The sequence below is a fragment of the Pygoscelis adeliae genome, unplaced genomic scaffold (genome assembly GCF_000699105.1).
Source record: "Pygoscelis adeliae isolate BGI_AS28 unplaced genomic scaffold, ASM69910v1 Scaffold410, whole genome shotgun sequence".
Taxonomy (NCBI): Eukaryota; Metazoa; Chordata; class Aves; order Sphenisciformes; family Spheniscidae; genus Pygoscelis; species Pygoscelis adeliae.
Genome location: NW_008823913.1, coordinates 2040519 through 2062134, shown reverse-complemented (window position 1 = coordinate 2062134; position 21616 = coordinate 2040519). Strand labels below are relative to the sequence as shown.

At 40.5% G+C, this 21616-nt stretch overlaps 1 protein-coding gene across 2 annotated transcripts in view; it reads left to right on the top strand.

Moving 5' to 3' along the window:
- Positions 1-3913: 3913 nt before the first annotated feature.
- ZDHHC8 (zinc finger, DHHC-type containing 8) overlaps positions 3914-21616 on the top strand; it is a 23978-nt gene continuing 6275 nt past the window's right edge. The window contains exons 1-9 of one of the 2 annotated variants that reach the window (XM_009318454.1): positions 3982-4097; positions 8436-8593; positions 11826-11998; positions 12690-12792; positions 16141-16232; positions 17571-17612; positions 17926-18058; positions 18962-19079; positions 19794-19903. In XM_009318454.1, the coding sequence (XP_009316729.1) occupies positions 4061-4097; positions 8436-8593; positions 11826-11998; positions 12690-12792; positions 16141-16232; positions 17571-17612; positions 17926-18058; positions 18962-19079; positions 19794-19903 (966 nt within the window). In that variant the 5' untranslated portion in view covers positions 3982-4060. Of the gene's footprint in view, positions 4098-8435; positions 8594-11825; positions 11999-12689; positions 12793-16140; positions 16233-17570; positions 17613-17925; positions 18059-18961; positions 19080-19793; positions 19904-21616 lie in introns of both variants that reach the window. The other variant, XM_009318445.1, reaches the window with a different exon arrangement.

Here is a 21616-nt window from a genome sequence, read left to right as displayed (position 1 = left end):
CAGAAGAATTTGAGATCCATAATTATCCCTAGTATGCCATGGTGGCATGTGCTGGCTCTTAATTTCTACAGTAAACAAAAGCATTGAAGGTTTCTCTCCTGCGCAGTTCTTCATGTAGCATGGCTGGTACCCGCAACAGTAGCAATATTATCCTTCAGGTCTCCTGGTTCAAGTGAGGGATCCAAACTAACTTGGAATAGAGCACCCATCATACACTTATTTTCACATCTACCTTGAACTTGAACGTTGATTATGCAGTGAGGAATAATGGCCATGGGGAACAGAGAGTCACCTGAGCTGTAGATATGCCAGGTGAAGCATGTCTAGCTGCGTATGCAAAAAGCAAGTCATAGCACATCTGGTGCTGTGTTCCATCACTTAACTTTTTGGTGGTCCAAGGATATTGCCTTTGACTTCTGCAATGACCGTGATTCTGCAGGTGCTCCTGCAAACACAAAGGGTGCAGCTTTCTTTGACAATAATTAAGCTGTAATAGAAAAGCTCTGGGTTAGGACTTGGTGTTTTTTCTCCTAGATGTCAGTGCACATCAGAAATCTTGGGGTTTAGTGTTTCTCTCAGAAAAATCTGGTGGTGCTGCTCCATTAGGGGACTGTACACTGCTCTTGGCTCTACTAAATTTATGTGGTCCTATAAAATTAGTGGTAACCTTCATGCTATATAATTCCACTGTGAGATGAGTTGAAGACACAAAGACTGTAGCCTTTTGAAATTTTGGGTTCACCAACCAAAGAAAGCTTTGAATCCATGTGTTGTTTATCTGGATTCATAACAGCTTCTGTTAGAAAAAGCAACTGAAAAGTTCAGCTAGATTTGTCCCACAGATTAGCATTACTGCTGCTGGAAGCCGATCTCCTGGAGAGAGGATATGCACAAAGTAAAAAGAAACACACTACAGGTCCTGCTCAAACATTTCTGCAGCTTCCTTCTCTAGGCAGAGCATGCAGAAGGTCAGAAGCCAGACTTTTGCGTGATGGATTAGTGATAAAACAACCTACCAGACTTTGTCTAAAATTATGTGTGGATTAGGGGAGAGGGACAGCGAGGATGCATCATTTTTTGGGCATCCTAGTAGCAATTTTATTTTCTTTTTCAGACCTTTTTACAGTTAGGAGCCAGGACTTGATCTCCACATCTGTTTTTATCGGTCAGTCTAGTTTACAAATGAGACCCCTTTGGCCCATCTAATTTTATGTAATCTGTGATGCTGCATAAAGATTCTGGGAAGGAAAAATAGAAGGATTGTGAACAGACCTTCTGGCTAATATGTACAATGACTCACTCTATCCTTTATTTCAACTTCCGTGAAGTATTTTCAGATACACTATTTACCCATTGAATGAGCTGTTTAGTTTAGCTTATGGCTAAAGCTTTTCCTAGTGTTTTGATGTATTTGTTGGGAACATGACAAAGTAAATCACAAATGAGAACATTAACAAATGCTTATATTAATCATCTGAGACAGTCTCTCTCATTATAATCTTGTTCTGAGTAACTAGTTATCTGTAAGAAAGAGTTTCCTGTCCCTTGATTTGCCAACTTACTTGACTTTACTGCCAAGGAAATCTCTCCTCCATGCTTGACAAGCAATGGGTAACTTAGTAATCTTTCTCTGTGTAGGCAATTACTTCATGCGAAGAAATGAAGTCAGTCATGCCCATTGCCGAATCTAATTTTACTATAATTTAGAGGGAAGAACCCTTCCTTGGGTAGAATTCACTCTATAACTGCTTATTTCAGGATTTCTTTTGCTTTCCTCCAAAGAATCTGACAGAAACTGTTGTTAGTGACAGGCCTGCAGTTTGCTTGGCAAGGTCACTGGGGCACATTTCATGGCAAGCGAGAAACTTCTGCCTCGCCTTGGTTTTCAGTCATCGGCAGCTGCTTTGAGGAAAACTGAGCATGGCAGCAAGTCAGTATGACGTCACTGCACGTTGAAATTCCACCTCTTGGGGAACGTTAAGGGTCTTAGGGTACCTCGTGGAGTTAAGCTGTCTTCAGCTGGGTCTGTCTGAGCTAGTTCATCTCCATCAGCTTTCTCTTCTACAAGACCTGCTCCTTTACCCAAGCTTCACAACCACCTGGATGAGATCCCGAATGCAAGAGAAACACAGAGAAATTCAGCTCTCCTCCACTGAGCTCTCAGCCCTTTCCTATTCTCTTAATAAGTGTTAATTTCCTGGGCCTTCCCCTGCTTAAGACCAGTCCTAGGAGAAACCCCATGCTTCTGCTCCCCCTCTGTGGCAAAGCATCCTTAGTCAAGTGAGAAGATTTATTTTTTCCTTCTCCCCTACTCGGCCTGGAGGTTTGGCCCCAGCCACAGACATACCTTGCTCTCAGCTTTACAGTTCATTCACCCTAGGAAGGATTTGTCAATCTTTTACTTGCTCCAGGCCAGGCTGATTGAAGCACACACAAGGAAAGGTCCTTTTAAAAGCAGTTTGCAGCAGTGCAATGTTAAAAGCTTGGCTGTGAAGAGGAGAGGAGTGCAAAACAATCTCTTCCTGCCTGCTCACAAAGAAATGGGAGGAGAAAACGTGGTGCCCTTCTAATGCTGGCCACAAGAGCGTGTTTAACAGTGTCTCTTCAAGGTCAATAACACCATTCTCAGCTGTTCAAAACAGCATATTGGTAGCAAAACCAGCGCAAATTAGATTTCAGAGAAGGCTGGTTGTTTGTTGTTGTTTTTTCTTTCTCTCTGCAGGCTTCAGCCTGGCAGACAATCAGATTCAACCATAGATGTAATTCAGGCAAAATACAATCCAGAATACGTGGACTGATGTATGATTTATGCTAATGGTGGCAAGGTATTGCTGCTGAATGGCAGTCTGCTCAGCAGTTTTGGAGGAGTCCCTGGCTGTCAAGGCAGGTGGCTATCTAAGGAGCCACTCAGTCAGGGGTCTTACTTTTTTCAAAGAGATTTTTTGTCCCACGTTTTTCCTTATTTATATTTGCAAGATTCAGGAGGGTGATCAGATTTTTCCCCTCAGCAACCCTATAACACCAAACCTCTTTATGCAGAACAGAGAAGTAGAATGGGTCTAGTGTTTAGCGATAAGCTTTAAAGAGGTTGTAAACGACTGAGTGAATAAACACTGCTTTTTATTGGGTAAAGTTGCCTGTGAGACAGGCTGTTTTCTGCCTTGGTCCTGCCCTCCTCTGCTGGTGGGAAGTGTTCCTTTGCAACTAGAACAATTTTCCTGTAACTAACAGGCATTTCTTCATCCTCTTTCCAAAGTCTCCTACTTTTTCTCCTTTACCCTTTATCTTCAGTTCCTCTCAGTTACGTTCACCAGGCAGGCAGCAAGCCTTTCCGGTGTTTCTGAAAAGTGCTCACGTGGCAGATGCCATCCACTTTCTTTTCAATACTGCATTCTTACATTCTGCTGACACCTGCAGAGCCCATGCTCGGTCTGACTAAACTTTCGCCCAAGGAGAGGTTCTGTAGTGTTCGTTCTGAGTATTATTTGGAGTTGAAAGCCACTCAGGGAAGCATAGTGAGAAGTGAGTGTGCTTCTCTTTGTACCTGCTGTGGAGATCAGTGGTTTAAGAATCCTATTCTGCTTTACACCAGTGAAAATTGAAAGCAACACCAACTGCAACAAGGCTATATAGAAGGTAAACAGAAATGCAACAATGGGATGAAGGTTTTACACAGAGAAGCAAAATGCCAGGTTGCAAATAAGGCAATAGGGTTGCAAAGCCCTATGAGCTATGTGAACAATTGGTGCTTTCTGTGCTATGGAACAAAGCAGCTTTACAAAGGGTGTCTGCAGTGTACTTTAGATCACTGAAACTGGCTCTATGGAAATTTCTGTTGTTAAATTGCAAATTCAGCCTTGCTGCATGGCTGGTGGGGAGGGGATGAGGCTACTTCTCTATGTGATGATGGTGAATGGGAAGAAACTACGTGTTACAGCCGAAAGAGCCCTTACCTGTAACTTTTCTTCTCCACAGGTGCCCCTGGTTGACAAAAGCCATCTCCCCAGCCATCCCAGTATACAATGGGCTCGTGTTCTTGTTTGTACTGGCAAACTTCAGCATGGCAACTTTCATGGACCCTGGAGTTTTCCCACGAGGTAACAGAGAATGGGACTGTTCGGGGGGGGGATTTGAAAACCCAAGCCAAAGGAGGTGTCAGGTATCCAAATACACTGTTTGCTCACTAATCCCCTTTTTTCTGGTATTCTTTCTTGTAGACTTTATTTATTTATTTATTTATTTATTATACTCAGCTGGCAGTAGAGGTGGGATGGTAGTGAAATGCTGGATACCCTCCATCTCTATTCTGACCTAGGATGTGTCAGTTGTCCTTGCACTTAGACTGGCAGTTGAGGGCACACGGTTGCGTAGAATGGTTCTCCTTGAGTAGCTCTCCTGACTGATGTGATTGGATTGCCACCCCCTGTGTCATGCCGGCACATTGGATTTAAGTCACTGTCTTCAAAATGGGTAGCAGAGCACGGTGGAGGGGAGAGGCTAAACTTTCTGAAACAGCTTCATCAAAGCAGACCTTCCAAAAAGCCTTAAAACAAATGCAAAAACATTGAACGCTAAAAAAGATAATGATTAAGGCTTGCCTTAGAGTGTCTAAAAATGTATACATTTAGAAATATATGCCTGCTTAAATTAGTACTGATTCACAGCTGATTAAAGATCGCTCAGCTTTTGTAATGGGAACCACAATGCAGCTATCTCTTTTAACACATCCTAATGAGAGAATTATCACCTCATTTTATCTGTCTTCCAATAATTATTCACATGCAGTTTGCAGCAGAGACTGCTCTAGGCAGTCTTGCTAAACCAATGGATCTGTGCTCTCTGCAAGCTGTGCTTTCTCACCTCTATTCACTGAATTCAGTATGTTTTGAATCGCTACCTGACAAGAACAAAGTACCTGTCTTGCTGGCTTCCCTGAATAGCAAGTGCCAGGTTTCTCCAGGTAGCAGGGTCTAATGATGATCATCTGTCTGCCATTCCTTTCAGCTGAAGCTTTTGAACCCCTGATTAAGTGTTGCAGCACTCCAGTTAAGGAAATTATTGTGTGTAAAGGCAAACTAAGGCAAAGGCAAGATTCAGTCATTGTGCAAGATTAAGTGATGCAGTGTTTAGGTGCTTAAAGGTACAAATAGGTGCTAGTGAGATTTTCAAAAGAGCTTAAGCACTTAGAGCTTTTAACGAGTTTCCTGGACTTTTTAGTTCCTCCATCTCAGCAGAGATAGCAGTGGTTAAACATGCTTTGGGTGTGAGGTTATCGAAAGTATCCATACTCTTTGCCTTCGGTAGGAGGAGAGCTGGAATAAAGTTGTTCAGTTTTGAAAATCTCAGTCTGGGAATCTAGTATCTTTGTGCAACATAGTTCCCTCAGACCAGAGCCTGCAGCTGGGCGCTCACCATGCCCTATGAGTGATCAGTATTGAGTGTATTGTAAATTCATACTTTCCTTTGCACTTCTCTAACTTTCTTTTGAAAAAAAAAAAATCTTTATTTTGGACTTTGCATTTAAAGGAGAAACAGACAGGGAGATCAAATAGAAATTTTGAAACTTTCTCATCACATTCCCTCCCTTCCCGTCTCCCTTAACACAAGGGAGCCAGGAGCAAAGCAGGAAGAGGAGGAGTTTCCTACAGCTCGCCTTTCTTCTGTCTCTCTCTCTTCATTTGTGGCTTCGGCCTTATATCTCTATGCTGTGCATGTGCTTGATCTGGAAGAGGCTGGGAGCAAGGGGAGTGGGGAAAGGATGAGAAAAGGGATGGAAGTCATCCTGGAAGAAAGTGATGGAGTAGGAGCTTAGATGTGTGAAGGAAGCAAACTGATAAGGAAAAGAAAAGATGGGAAAGACTATAAATACCAGCGCTGGGAGGAAAGAGGAGCAGATGTTATTTCAGATCACAAGTGTGCGTGTGAAAAACTATCACCACCCCACACCGCCCACAGAGCTGCCAGTGCAGGGAGTTCAAAAATTCTAGGAGTGATTTAAAATGCATATACAATAGATCTATTTACTTTCTGTTATTGAAATTAGGTTTAGTCTTCTTGGTTTTCAAGCTTCTTAGCACGTTTCTGATAGTTACAAATTTACTTCAAAACCAAAACAACAAATAAGCAATACAAAAGCTGAGATTCTAATGAAATCACATTATTCCTTTAAGGAAGCCACCAAAAATCATAAGATATGTTATAAAAACAAGAGACTTGGCTGCCCTGTGTCAGTGAATCAGAGTATGAGAATCTGTGTAGTAAGAGACATTCCTCTGCCAATGTATTCTTCTGCTCAGATCACTGAAAGCTGGAAATAAACACATTTCTAGCTATATCATATGAGCTTACAGGTTCTCTGGCAGATAGAACTTGGGCTATGGGGGAAAGTAAACCCAGCTCACTCTTGTATTGTTGAAGAGGGCCTGAATCAAACTCCCAGATCCGTTACTCATTTTTGAATAAATTTTTAATTTGTTGGCTCTCTGAATGTTTCTGGTATGAATCAGTATTGGCTCTGTGCGAGTGAGTTGCCAGTAATACACCAAAATGTATGAATGAGAAGGAAAGGAAGTATTAAGTCACTGAAATTGGGGCTACCCTGACAAATCTGATTTACAGTCTGGGTTGAGACTGGCAATGTTTGTTGCTATAGATGCCAACTACTAACTGGCTTCCAGTATTTTTTATGTGAATCTATTTTATACAAACTCTTCAAGCGTGTGTCAGTTCTGCAAGACTAATGTGTTTATAGGCATGTAGGTATATACAATGTACAGACTTTTTGTCTGCATAGTCAGTTTTTTTACAAGAGCTTAAATGGTTTGACTGTTCTAGTGTTTTGTTTTCATATGCCCATATGTATTATACAGCATGGGCTAGTTTATAATAGTATTAAAGAACCTACAGATTGTATTTATAGAAGTACCTAAGGGATTTAGAGCCTAGCTCTCACTAAGAGCCCCACTGACCAGTTATGAAGGAAAATTATAGAGAATGGTGCCAGTACAGCACTCTGCTTCCACACACAAACGTTAATGCAGAGAATACTCTTGCAAGGTAAATACTGTAGCTGAGTCAAATCCCAAGCTATCTAAGTGAAGGGAGAAACTCCCTCTGAAGTCAATGGAAATTGGATCATGATAACGCATCTAGAGAAGATTTAATATAGAACTAAATGACAGTGATCGATGCCCCGCTGGGACAATATTATCAAATTCCACCTAATTTGGAGCCAGTCAACCAATGCCAGCTGCACTATAATGCTTAACCAGGTGTTAAATAGATGTGAACTTCTTAGATTTTCTCTGTCAAAAGGAAACAAATAAAGATCACAGGAATCTAGAATAAAAGATTAACTTTCATGAGCGTCATTCTCTTTTTTTCCTTTTCTTTCCAATATATATTTGTCTATTATAGACTGGCTTTTATTTTGTGCATTTATTTTTAAATGACCTCTTTTCTTAAACAGCGCTTAGCTGAGATGATAAACCATCCGCCCTCTGCATTGTCTCTAATAAGATGACTGCGATATTGTCATCCTCATCTTACTAATGGCAAAGAGAGGCTAAGTGACTAGCTCAAGGCCACAGAGTGAGAAAATTAGAATACAGGACTTCCTGACTCCCAGTACAGTGCTCAGATCAGTAGACCATGCTGCCTTTGAGAGAGGTGAGATCTTCCCAGTTATGTACCATTACTAAAGCAAGAGCGTTCTGGCTATGCTATGAAGAGGTGAGCACAGGATATGCTTTAAAGAAGTAAGCATTGATGCAAGGACTTTTCATGGGCACACAAATTGCTTCAGAATGGTATATCTCACTGTGGCATCAGACTCCCTGGAGCAACAGGTCTTTGGGGTGATTGTGGGCTGACAGTAGAGTGCTGAACAAATCGTCATCACTTAGGGTCATCTGAGTTGATTTTTGTGGTTTAAGCTAGCACAACCACCTTCTAATATTTGTCAATGTAATTTCTTTCACCTTATGTGCTGGTGGCATTGAATTAATCCCAAATGCATGCAGCAGAACTTCTCACAACAAGGGCTTGGGTGATTTCCATCCCCTCTTTGACTCTAGTCTGCAGCTCATCTTACTCATTCGGGTTGTAAATGCTGGCTAAAATAAGACTCAAACACCTCTCTTTGTCCAGGAGCTGGTGAGTAAGGCTGCACAGCGCTCCTATGGGAGGTGCTAAAATGAACCTTGATCACTGAAGAGTTCTGCAGCCCAGACAACCTGTTCTGACAGCCCATCACTTCACCACTCTGTTATTTCTCTGACAAGCCCAAGAGCACGTGCAGTGCCCCTGTACCCAAGGCACTGACTGGATTAGCTCTTTGTTGTGGTTTAATCTCAGTCAGCAACTGAGTGCCACATGTACCACTTTTAGCTTTACCCTCTGTTATTTCCACTAACTTTTAGTTTTGCATTGAGCAGCAGATGAAGATGAAGATAAAGACGACGACTTCCGAGCTCCACTCTACAAGAATGTGGAGATTAAAGGAATCCAAGTACGGATGAAATGGTGTGCCACTTGCCACTTCTACCGTCCTCCACGCTGCTCTCACTGCAGTGTCTGTGACAACTGTGTTGAGGTAAAACAGTTCTGTTGATTACATGATCTGGTGGCTTTGTCTCAGTGATGGGGTTGCACATACTACTGGAAACATGCAGCTGGGTGCTTCCCCCAATATTTCAGTTCTTAGAAGTTCCCAGCTTGTCATGGTTTAACCTCAGTTGGCAACTGAGCACCTTGTTGATGGCCTCCTACTAATTAGTACCATTTGAAACATATCTCTCAGTTATGATGTATGTTACATATGCAATAATGTTTGATGTCAGCTTTGTTGCCAGTGATAATTAGAATAAAAATTTATAATGCTGGCTATGTCTTCCTTGAAGTAGCTAAGGGATCGTGAATGTAAAAAAGGGGTGAATGGAAGAGTTAATGCAGGGGCAGAGTTCAGGAGAGCAGGAAATTCAGGGTGAACCATTGTACCTTGTCATGTGTGAGCTTAGGGCTCGTCATTTAATTTGGAACCAACTGATGCCTGCATTAGTGGACAAGTAGAGGAGCTACAACGGTGTGTGAGCTTTAGGAAAACCAAACTCAGAATTCATCGAGTGGTTCTCCAGTCAATGGAAGGACCCCATGTTTGTTTCAACACCCCAGCTCAGAGCATGAACTCGTTCATGTTTCTAATGTTGGTCGCTCTGAATTATGGGACTTTCATGTTTCTTGATAGCCTTAGGGTCTTGGTGAGGCACACAGGATTTTTAAAAAATAACCCCCAAACAGTAAGATGTGCTTTTGGGCTATAAACGTCTCCCAGACTTGTAAGTATAGAGTGCTGTATGCACAGCAGTGTATTGCCAGGGGGGATTTTTTATTGCTGAGCTAAAAATTCCACTTCTTAAGGATCAGTTCTGCTGCAAGGTCTATTTTTTCCAATAGAAAGATGAAATCTTTAATATGTTTAAAATATATTCAGCTGTGCCCTTAAAATGAAAGGAATAACTAATCAGAAAGGGAAAAAATACCAGAGTCAGCTGGAATGCTGTATACACCATCTTTGTCCTAATCCTCTTTGCCATAAGCAAGGGAATAGTCCCAAAGAAAGCAACACAGTTACGTGTGAGAGAAAGGCTGCCTGGGTTTATCTTGTGTCAGTCATTTTCTCCTTCAGGGCAATATATATCTAAGTTATAATTATCTGGAAGCAGTGCTGTGCCTAGTAACCATTAATAAATAGGACAAGGCTGTCCTGTAGTGGAAGGCCTTAGAAGGATGTGGGATTTGAGAAGATGGAGAGTAAGGAGCTGCCAACGTCCCTGGCTAGAAGGGAATAGCTACAGCTATTCATAAGTTGTGTCACACAATTTCTTTAGACTGCTGTGAATTGTTGAATAGAGCTGGATTTTTTGTAGAAAACCTGAGTCATATATTCCTAGTTTTAAAACATAAATGTTTTCACTAATTCTAGATCCTGAGGATTGTTTAGATGATGGTAAATTCTCAGTTGTCCCATGGAATTTCTTTCTTCTGCCCTCCCCAGTGACTCAACATGAAAATTCATTTTCAACAAATGAAGTTTTCTCAGAAAAAGATTGCTCAAAACTCACTGATATAAACACTTGCAATTTCATGCTGCCATAAGGCCTCCATGGGAGTCAGTTCTGCAGCAGAAATGAAAATGGGAGAGAATCCAAAAGTAACCTAAATAAAATAGCAGAATGCAAAGTGACTCTGCCTAGCTCTCCAGAAGTTTTATTGATGGTCAGATCAGTTGAATGTTCCTTCCAATTATGGTGGGCAAGTCAGAAGCTCTGCTTGTATAATTAAATTATGACCGCTGTGGAGGAATATAGGCAAAAAGCATTAATGACTTCTGAATCAATAAATCATGGTCTTAAATGGCATGCTTTATTGATTCTTGTGATGCTTATTTCCCACTCACCCCATTTTAGAAGAGCTTGGAGGCAGTGATAGAAGCGACTCTACTGGCTTTTCCGCGTGGAACCCTTTCAGGGTTGTAATTCACATCTTTTCACTTTCAGTCTAGAATATGCAATAAAAATTCTTTTCCCAAATATAAAACTTTTGAGCTAATTTGATAAAAATTAACAAACAACAAAAGCCAACAACATTTGTAGAAGTAAAATAAGTTAAAACCTAAAGCCTGCTGTGACCAGAGGGACCCAAAAATGAATCTGTGACAGAAGTAGTGAGATTTTTGTTTTCTTTACTGAAGTGTTTGTAGTAGGTACTTATACAGTTTCATAATCCATAGATATTTTGGGCTGCATACAACCAGATTAGCATGATAGACATATGCTATGACAGCATTTCAGGTATAGCCTGAAATGATCTTTATTAAATTGCCCCTGTCATTTTCTAATGTGCTTTGAGAAAGCTCTAATCCATTTTCTTGTATTTTGTAAATTTTTGGTAAATACATTGTGCAAAACTTAAAAATACAAAAACCCCTTTGTCATCGTTGAGGAATGTTTAAAAATAACATTATCACAAAACAAAGAATAAACAATTCATTTGTTGATGTAATCAGTGTGTAATATGTGTTCTGAAGAACACAGAAATAAGAAGGGTTTGTTTCTTGCACCAGATCTTGTTTTAACGTCAAAAATAACCCCATTGAAGACAGTGGATTTACATGCTTATAAAACTGTGTAAAGGCACTTGAAAGGTGTCTGTGGCTTGCCCTCATTATTAAATCTACTGTTAAAAGGGATCTGACTTTATGAGGGACTTTGAACTTTGGACTGAGACAAATAGTTAGGTTTGCATTCATAGCTGTTAATGAACTTGTGCAGAACTTTGCCTGTGTCTTATCCAGCTGTTGCTTTTCTTTGGGGACCTGCTTGGTAAAAAAGTATCTTTCATGATGTCCATTGGTTAAAGTGGATTCATTCAGCTACGTATAAATACAGAAATGTGGGGCAGAGAATTCTGCAGCAGTATTGCATCTTCAAAACTTTCTAGGTTATAACTACTTCATTATAATTGACTCCTCATGCTAAGGGTGATAAAAAATCAGTGCTTCGGCTGCTAGCAGATAAATAGCCTGTCTTTTTATTCTTTTATATCCTCTCTTCTGAACCCTATAAACACTCAAGTACGTCTCTATTCATAGATACAGAAACCTCTTGGTCCTAAAAAGAGCCTTATAAAGAGAGTCTAGCATGTTGTAAAGCTGCAGAACTAGCCTGATGTAATTTTACATGATGATAGTTCAGATTTATCTTTAAGACAATGTATTTCTTTTCACCGTTTGGATATTGTTCCCTATCTCTCCCTTTCTTTACAAGGATTTTGACCATCACTGCCCATGGGTCAACAATTGCATAGGACGGAGGAACTACCGCTATTTTTTTCTCTTCTTGCTGTCCTTAAGTACGCACATGGTTGGAGTATTCACCTTTGGGCTCATCTTCGTACTAAACCATATGGAAAAGCTGGGAGCAGCTCATACTACCATTACGTATCCTTCTTTTTGGTCTTTCAAGACTCAAGGTGGCCTTGAGGAAAATGTGAAAGAATGAATCTGAAGTTTTGTCTTCCTGGAACTGGTGGAGATCTACTCCTCTCCTGATCCTCCATTGCTTTTCCCCTGTAAATGCTTAGTGCAGGTTTTCCTCTGTACCCATCTTACCTGTGTAACCATCAGTTACCCCCAAAACTATAGCTGACCTTTTGCCTATCTCAGTCTTTGCCATGACAACCCAGCAGAAGGATATGCTGCCTCCCCGAATTTTGCTTCCAATTGGGTGTGACTCTAAAGTGCTGGGTACTATTTACTGTATTTAAAACTCTGTTACTGTATTTTAAAGCAGAGTTTGCCCTGGAAGCAGTCCCCCTGCATGCTAGTGTAAGACACAAACTGCTGGCTCTGAGGGGTGCTACCCCTATTGATAGATTAGTGCAGAACGGTCTTTACAAGATGGTTAGAGCCAGAATCAATGAGTTCACATTATTTTTTAACCATCTCAAGGGTAAGGACCCAGGCTAGGAGCAGATGGACTTAACTTTGAGGTAAAATTTAGTTAGACTTAATTAAAGGTGAGGGACACCCTCCCTATTTCCAATATTTTTTTTTCTCCTTTTCCTCTCCCTCTCCTTCATAGCCTCTTTTTCGTTTGACTCATCCCAGTTTCTTTAACTCCTGGATACAGAATGGCTGTCATGTGCGTGGCTGGGTTATTCTTTATTCCAGTCATTGGTCTCACTGGCTTCCATATTGTTCTAGTGGCCCGAGGCCGCACCACAAATGAACAGGTAAGAAGCAATCCTTTCTATGTGTTTGTGGCTAGATGTTGAGTTGGGAAGGAAAGTCAGCAAGGTAACTTGAGTAAAGCAAAAAATGATCCAAATCTTAGCAGTAACACTCTTACTGGAGCTGTTGTGAAGATCTAGGAAGATTGCCTAGTTTTTTATTTTCAGATTTCTTGCTTGAATGCACCACAAGCAAAGATTTCCCCCTTCTAACCATGAAGGATCATCCCAGGCTTATTTACCATTTAAAATCTACTCATGGCCTTGAAATAGGTTTTATGTGGTGAGTACTGTCAACCCCAGAAGTTCAAACTTTATGAGTCAGACTGAACAAACCATGAGATTGAATGAAAGAAAGGAAAAGATTAAATCATGCTTTTGCCCTGTCTCCTGATATTTTGAACTCTCTCAGCTAACCCACACTGCACATAATAATGTCTGAGCTAGCTCTTTGTCTCGCTCTCTTTGTCTCTCTCTTGTTCTCATGTGTATGTGCACACGCGCACAGAGAGGCTACTGGACCTAACTTGTTTTGCTTCTTGAAATCAAGTGCCAACATGACATCTTGTGCCAAAAAGCCTGTAAAACTTTAGTTCCCTTGCAGTTACTCAAATGTATATAATCCACAGCCCCTATGTGAGCAATCCAGACCTATATGCATGTGTATATCAATAGCATGATACGGGTGATGGAGATCTAGATCGATAGCATGCCCCTGCCATTCGTAAGGGGTAGCTCAGTTAGAAAGCTTGACACTGGGTCACACAGCGTGCCAGTCAGCTGCACACAGCATTTTCAGCTTTCTTCCCAGGCTAATTAATTGTGTGCACTCCAGTGCTTTACCCTTTCACAGCTCCAGCTCCAAAGCGCCCCTCGTGCATCTGGGTTTTTTTCACTTTTTTTTCCACATCACACTTCTTTTTCACTTTCTTTTTTCAAATGCATTTTTACTGCTCTTGCATCTATGGGTGCTCTCTAGCTCATGCTGAGCAGTGTGCTGTTCTGGCTGCCCTGCAGGCTGATGGCTTCATGCTTGTGTAGCTTGTATGGCTGCTGTGCAGACTGTAAGAGTTGAAGACATCTCTCTGAGGCCAGGCCTTCGTAAACTGGGATGAGGTTGTCTCCTATCCCACAAGAGACAATAAAAACTTTTATCCAGAATAGTGTGGGAGGTTTACATAAGCAAAGAATCTGAAATCATCCTGAATTGTTGCCTAACATGGACTTTGAACAAAGCAGGCTTACCATAGCTGTAGTTCTTTAAATGCTTTTCTCTGTCCTGCTTGGAATCAGATGCTCTTAATTTTAAAATTTATTTTGGCCAAGTATTAGGTTTGATAGTGCTAAAAATAGTAGCATGAAACCCAGGGCATTTTGGTCTCATAGCCCAAATCATGGTCTGTCTTAGGCTTGTCTTTGTGCAGTGATGAAAACTGTCCATGAAAATTTTAGGCTGGGGAGGAAGGAAAAATTTAAATTAAAAAAAATTTAACTTCTTGTGTTCGTGGCTACACTAACAGGTTGAGAATTTTGCATTTAACTTGATTGAAATAACTATTGGAAAATGCATCCTAGCTTGGTTTGATTTCCTAAGCTACCAAACCACTTGAGATTAATTGATCTTCCCATGCCATTTTCTGAAGATTAAATATAATCTGGTCTTAATTTCTGTTTAGTCATATGTACTGCCTATCTGTAACTGGAGGATGGATGTTCCCAGCCTTCAGGTCCCTTTCAAAGGAAGCATATCTAAGTAATTAGAGTACCAGACCAGGAGTGATGGGTATGAGATCTGCTCCTGGCTTTGCCACTGTTTTAAAACATTCACTTTTCTCCTGCAGTCTCAGTATTGATTCTTTTTTCTCACATTGTTAGTTATCTGCTGTCAGCTTTCCAGTTACAATATGCTCAGCCACACTTGTCCTCTTTTCTCTTTTTCCAGTACATTTTATAGGCCAGTGGTACAGACATTTTTGGTGTTTTACTGTAAATTTTTGGTATTTGTTCATTCCAGAGTTTGTAGGTTTTGAGCAGTCATAGTAGGCAGATTGTGATTTAGGAGTGCATAGTGGCTGAGTTTAGATGTTTGTGAGCTTTCTGAATGCCTCTGAAAGTCTTTTATGGAATCAAAATAACCCATAACCCAACATCTGCTCATATCCTGGTATTTTTAGTTTCTGAATAGATCAAATAAATATCCTTCCTTCTGAGACTGCTTTCTATCAGTGGATTTCAAACTACTTTAGAAACCAAATTGATATAATTAGTAATGTAATCTGTGAGTTAGAGAAATTTTATTTTCATATTGTGTTTGAGAAAATGAGCACAGAGATATGAAGTGCTTTGCCAGCATCTGGCACAAGTCAGCTTAAGCCCAGGATTGAATGCAGATGTGCCAAATGTCCCAGGCCCATGTTTTAGTCATCAGGTTACTCTTCCAACACTCAGAACTTCCAGCATTTCTCTCTTGGCCTTTTAAAGAGTTCTATGTTATATCAAAGAGGTCAGCATAATATATTGCAAAATCGTTTAATCGTCGTTATTTTATGTACAAGTAATTAAAGTATTTCTGGTACTCTGTAAACTTGTTGCTAGATCAGAACTATGAGTTGATTAAAATGCATTACTTGCAAACAGCAACACTAATGCTTTTCATAGCAACCACTATTAATCTCTCTGGCTTTATTGGTATTTATCCCCATATGGTTACTTTCAAGTATCTGCCTGTAGCGTACAAACCCTTTATAATGCTTATGAAGCTTTGAATGGATCCCGCCAGTCTAATGAGGCTTGGCTTTTATTAAACTAGCTCATTTCCAAGCAAACATCATGATCACCAGGGAGTTCCTGGCACCCTCCTGCATAAGGCAGTGGTTTGTACTGATTGCCGCTAGGGATGGGATGCTGATAGAGAGGAAACATTGCTCTCATCCAACATTACGAATGTTGAATTGACATTCCTGTTTGTTTGGAGGGGACTTGCCAAGGCAGAGGAGTGGAAGTGACAGGGGAATGAAAGGGACCAAAACAGGATGTCTGGCTGACAGCAGGCATGAATCTAATGCAGGAGCAGCATGGGGAGGTGAACCTGGCCACTTTGAAACCCAGTCACATTGAGCTCACTGCCCTTTTGGGAAGGGATCTTTAGTTGGTGTGCCTCCTAGCTAGAAGTAGCTGAAGGAGGTGGTGTTTTAGAGCAGGAGAGAGGAAGTGCAGCATTCAAAGAAAAACGATCTGTTTGGGAAGGACAGTAGGGTCAGAGCAAGGCATACTTGTTCTTGGCTTTCTGAGGGTTGGATGATGACTTTTATATAACCAGAGGTTTGAGCACTGTCCTGAATATGTTTCCAGGTGACAGGTAAATTCCGTGGGGGAGTGAATCCTTTTACCCGAGGATGCTGCGGAAATGTGGAACATGTGCTCTGCAGCCCCTTGGCTCCCAGGTAAGAGAAATGCTCTCAACTGGGAACGAGAGGGGTGGAGTAGTTGTTGGGACAGAGGAAGAAAATGTGTTTGGTTGGGTTCACAAGTGAGAGAGCATTGACGAAATAACAGGGAAGTAAAGCAAAACACTCCTGAAGGCAGAGCTCTGTGATAGCTACTTCACTGTTGCCTGTCCAAGCAGTTGCTTTCTTCATGTAATTCATAACCGTCATCCCAGAAATTTTTATTTGGAATGAGCATGTTAAATTATATCAGGAGCTGATATCCTTGTCTTCACCAACTTATTTATCCAGTGGATTTCAGTAACAAGGTAAGTTTCCGTATGTTATCATATTCCCAACACGACTTTTTTCATCGTACAGTCAATGTCCAGGTATTCTAGTCTGCTGGAGAAAGGGAAGGAATCTAAAATCAGCCTTTCTCCTTAAGACTTAAATCTAATTCAAGGCTGCTGTGGTTTTCAATCTCACTGGCACTTTCATTATCATAAAACAGATTTTCAATGAGGTCTGCATCATGGAACTTGGGATTTTATTTATGGCTTTCTATTTTTTGGGAAATTGATTTATTGTTTCACATTTTGAAATCAGGATTTTGATGCAATAGATCAGATGGAGCATAAATATCCTAGGTGCTGAGCTGTCCAGCCTGCAAACATGTTAATAATTGTACTACAAGACGACTTATCTGAGCCTTTTCAGGGTGTTGAGCAATTCCAGACCCTGACACTATTATCTGCCCTTTTTTTTTTTTTTCCCTTCGCTATGCAACAAGTAAGCCCTAAAAGACTGTTACGTTTGTAAAGGTGAAGACACTGGAATAGCTGCTTCTCAAACTTCCCAAAGTGTGAAAATCAGGTCAAGATACTTTAAGAGAGGCAGATATTAGAAGTTGGGAGACACTCCTGTTAAGAGAGGGGTGTGAGTACTATCATCATGGCTATTCTCAGACTTTCAGCAAGCAGAATGTTTGTGTTTTGTGAAGACCTGTTCAAATTGTCCTGTATATTGAAAGTCACTGAGCCATCACTACTAGAATGTTCTATTCACTAGATAAAACAAAGAAAGCTTGTGTGTGTGTTGATATTTATGTATTGTACAGGCACTGCCCAATTGCCTTTACAGAATTCTAGTCCACTGGAAAGAAATCAGATATCTAAAGCCAGCCATTTCCCTTTAGATTTGTTGCTTCCTATAGACCTGTCTGTTTCTTTTGCCTCCATGTATTTGAACACTCTAAACACGCTACAGAAACAAGTCACCGTGTGGTAAGCTAGAACTGACAGCACAACATCTTCTCCATGTTAACTCCCCATGTGCTGGGTCTTATTCCCCCAGTCACCATCTTCCACGGCAGGGAAGCTGTTTCATGTTAACTAGGTAAGATCTAGTAAATCGCTTCCATTGGTGGTAGGCCTCTCTTTCTCTCTTCATGTGAACTGTACTCTCGTCCATCAGTGCTTCAAAAATTACTTGGGTTTTTTAATGCATCCTTTCCTTTTTGCTCATTAAAAAAAAATTGATCTTTTTATTGCTTTTTAATTATTACATCCATTGAAATAAACGGAGTTTGCTTACCTAGATTCTGACACATTCTTAAATCATACCCTGGAAGCAGAATGATTTTCTTGTCTCTATGCCTTGTTCTCAGGTTATTGTTTATTTTAATGATGACTGTTGAACAATTTATCAGGTACATAGTTGAGCCCAAGAAAAAGCAAGCTGTGAGTGTGAAGCCTCCTTTCCTCAGACCTGATTTATCTGAGCGACAGATCACAGTGAAGATCAGTGACAACGGGATCCAAGCCAACCTCAACCGGAGCAAGGTAAAGCAGCCTTCAAGCGCTGCTTTTGAAGAGCATGGATTGAGCATTATCAAGCCTAGGAATGATTTTGTCATTGAAAATCTCTTTGAGATGATGCATTTTTTGGAGAACATGATAGAGGTTGAGTCTTTGTCGTATACTTCATCCTCTGAAAGTAACCAGGTTCAGTAACAGCAGCTCTTGATCCAGTAAAAGCCCTTTTTGCAGCTCTATAATAGAATGCCTCTGGGCATCTTTTGGAAGAGGTGGCTGTTCTTTGCAATAGTTACTTTCTGTCCCAAGAGTTGCCACCTCTTGGTGTTCAAATTAATTTTAACAAACATAACACTGTGCAGGAACCCTTGTACCACCAGGTTAGCTGTTCTACTTCAAAGAAGGTTTTGAGCTTCCAGACTGCAGGAAGACTTGTGGTCCAGTGAAAGGAATATTGGCTCAGAAGCTGAGCTCTCTTCTCTCCTCTTCTTTTTTCAGTTTCTCCTGGCATGAAATAGGGAGAAGGATTTGTTTAGTCATATAAAAAGCAGTGGATTCAAAAGAAGCCACCTTGCAAGATTTTTGTGGATAGTTACTTCTTACACTCTTTGGATAGTTACTTGCTGAGAGCTGCTTGGAAAGTTGCTGAAAAATGCTAGAAAACACCATTGTCTTCTACCACATGTTAACTAGCATGATGATAATGTTATTTAGCATGCCAAGTAGACTAGGATAGTGCATTTAAAATTATACTGGCTTGTTATGTCAATGCTAATTTTACACATGGCAGTCCTTGTCTGCAGTGGATGCTAAATCATGTTTGTCATTATAGGTATAGGTAGCTCTTGTTCTGTGGTACATGCAGCACTCTGACATGTGCTGTTATTTAACCAAGTTGCGGGTAATGATTGATTCTTTGGTCGTTTTCAGTCTAAAATTAGCCTGGAAGGTCTGGAGGATAAAAGTATGGATGTGCAACCACCTCTCCCACCCAAAGGAGATCCAAGCAAGTACTCTGAGCTAAAAGGGCAGCTGGGGACCAGTGAAGGTATAGTTGCATCATCAGTGTTTTATTTTTATTGATACGAAAATATTTCAGCCTCTTTAAAAGGCTTCCGGTATTCTTTCAAAACAGTAATGGGATCTGGGTGAAGGGTTTTTTTCTATTTATCGGAGTTCTGAGCTAGGGGAATAAACAGCAGGAAAGGGAGAGAAAAGTCAGCTTGAAGTGGTTCATTCAAGCCTAGGTTGGATATTTCATATCAGTTTTGCAGAGTTTTTAAACCCCTTCTTAAATTTTTAATCAATTTTAAAATGAAAAATATAATTTTGAACTAAAGAATCAGAAATATCAGCATGAAATGCTTAGGCATTACAAACTGAATTATTTCATTTATGAAAATGTGAAATTAAAGCTTTGATACTACTAAAAATCTTTTTTTCAGACAATGCTAACAGTTGTATTGAACCCAAATATCTAGTATTTCAAATTATGACAAAATTACTACTCACCAAAATATGTCACCCCACTTAATATATTATACCTTGTTTCTTATTCTCTTTAGATTGCTGATCTGCCAGTAATGTACTGTTATTTCCACAGGGGCCCCATTGATTTTGGTGGAATTCTGCGCAAAAGTACTGCAAATTTTATTCTTTCCAGAACAGATCTGTTTGCAGAGGACCATGGATAGCAAGCAATTAGGGATGATAGCTTTCTGTCCACACATTTTAATAGAAAGTTGTTTTTTTTCTTTTACAGAAGGTGGCCTTTCGCCCAAACTTATCAGCCCTCCTACACCTGCCATGTACAAGTATCGACCGGCTTTCAGCACCAATCCCAAAGTCCACTACCATGCTACAGCTGAGCAGGTGAGCGAGCCTGGGAGAATCTGCTCCCAGCTAGCACCGGGCAACATGGACCTGAGGATAAATTCACCGCAGGGCTCTAGTGAATGTCAGAGTGTAAAAGTAAATAACAACACTTGGCATTGTTGTGCGACAGTGTATATTTTCACTATGTTCCTTATGAAAACATGTCTGCTTTCGCAGCTTTCCTCTGTTGAGCTTGACACGTCTGTCCTGCTGACAGGCGTGCACTACTGCTTTACCAGTGTCTCAGCCTGATCCTGAGATGCTGAGAAGTGTCACCTCCCATTGGCTTCTCCTGACATAGGTGCCAACTCACATTCACTTCAGAGGGAGCTGGGCATGCTTAGCGCTTTTCTGGATCAGACCCTTTAGCCAACAGACAACATGTTCGGTGATTCCTTAAGATGTCAGCTTGCAAAACAGAAGGAAGTTTTAAAGCATCCCAAGAGATATTTTAGTTAAAATTAATGGAAGATTCCTCATGTTTGACCTTCCTTAGCACCTTCTCAGTGCATTTGGGTTATATGGGGAAAAAAAAACAACTTCCTAACAGTTGACATCATTTCCTCCTATCAAGAAAACTTTGAGGTCAAAACAATTAAAGAGACTTGCTCTGGAATTTTGACTGTTTTCTCTTTTGCTTAGGAGTTTTGAAACAGTTTACACTGTTTCCTTTGGAAGCGGAGTGCAAAACTAAGCTTACTGCTAATAGGCTTGTTTTTCTCACTTATTTCTCATGGATTTTTTGCAAATATTCCTTGGCCCCCCAGGACCTGAGTACAGCAGTTTGAAAATCACTGGTCTAACTTGTATATTTGCAATATGTATCCAAGTCTTCACACACCAGTGGAGATACCCTTAAAACACACATACCACGCACAATGCAGTTTTCTTACAATTAATTTCATCAGGTCCTCCGATGTCACCCCTGCAATAACAAGAAGGGGGTGATATTAGTAAGGAAAGGAAAATACATTAGAGATATATAATTGACTGCGGCAACACTGGAATAAGACAGACTGTTCCTTAAATGGTGAAGAAAACTTTTCTAGTATCCTTCTTGTTTTGAAAAGAAAGATGGTGATAGATGGTGGAATTCCAGCTACCACCAAATTTGGGTTTTAGTCTTACTGCAGTAATTGTAAATCTTACTCTCTGGATTTGTCCACTTAATGAAGAAAAGATCGGCTTATGAAAGGGAACATAAGAACAACAGTGTGTTCACTGTATCCAAAAAGTTTAATATCCTATGATCTTCACTTTATTACATGAAAAATAGCTTGACATCCAATTCAAAATATTCTATTTACAGGCATCAGCTAGCAATTTTGAGCTGTGTAAGCAACAGTATTTTGGGTCATGATGCCAAAATTCAGAGACCCATGGAAGGGAAGCTTGTTTTCTTCATTCAGTACATAGCCATAGATGCAATATAGATACAGGATAGGTTCTGATTAGGCCAGGAGACTGGGCAATGCTGTGAAATGATAACAGGGTACAGCATCTTCACTCTGAGGGTTGCTGTTTCAATCCTAACCTAAAAAGATGTTGTTGCTATAGGCTGACTGGTGCGCGTACAATCAGCTTTGTGTACTTGTTCAATTTTATAGTAGTCACAACTTTCTACTAGTCAAGTGGGAATATTATAAAAATGAGTTCACTTGGCAAGCTGACAGGATAGCATGTATTTGTTTGAAAAGCCATTTCTAAGTA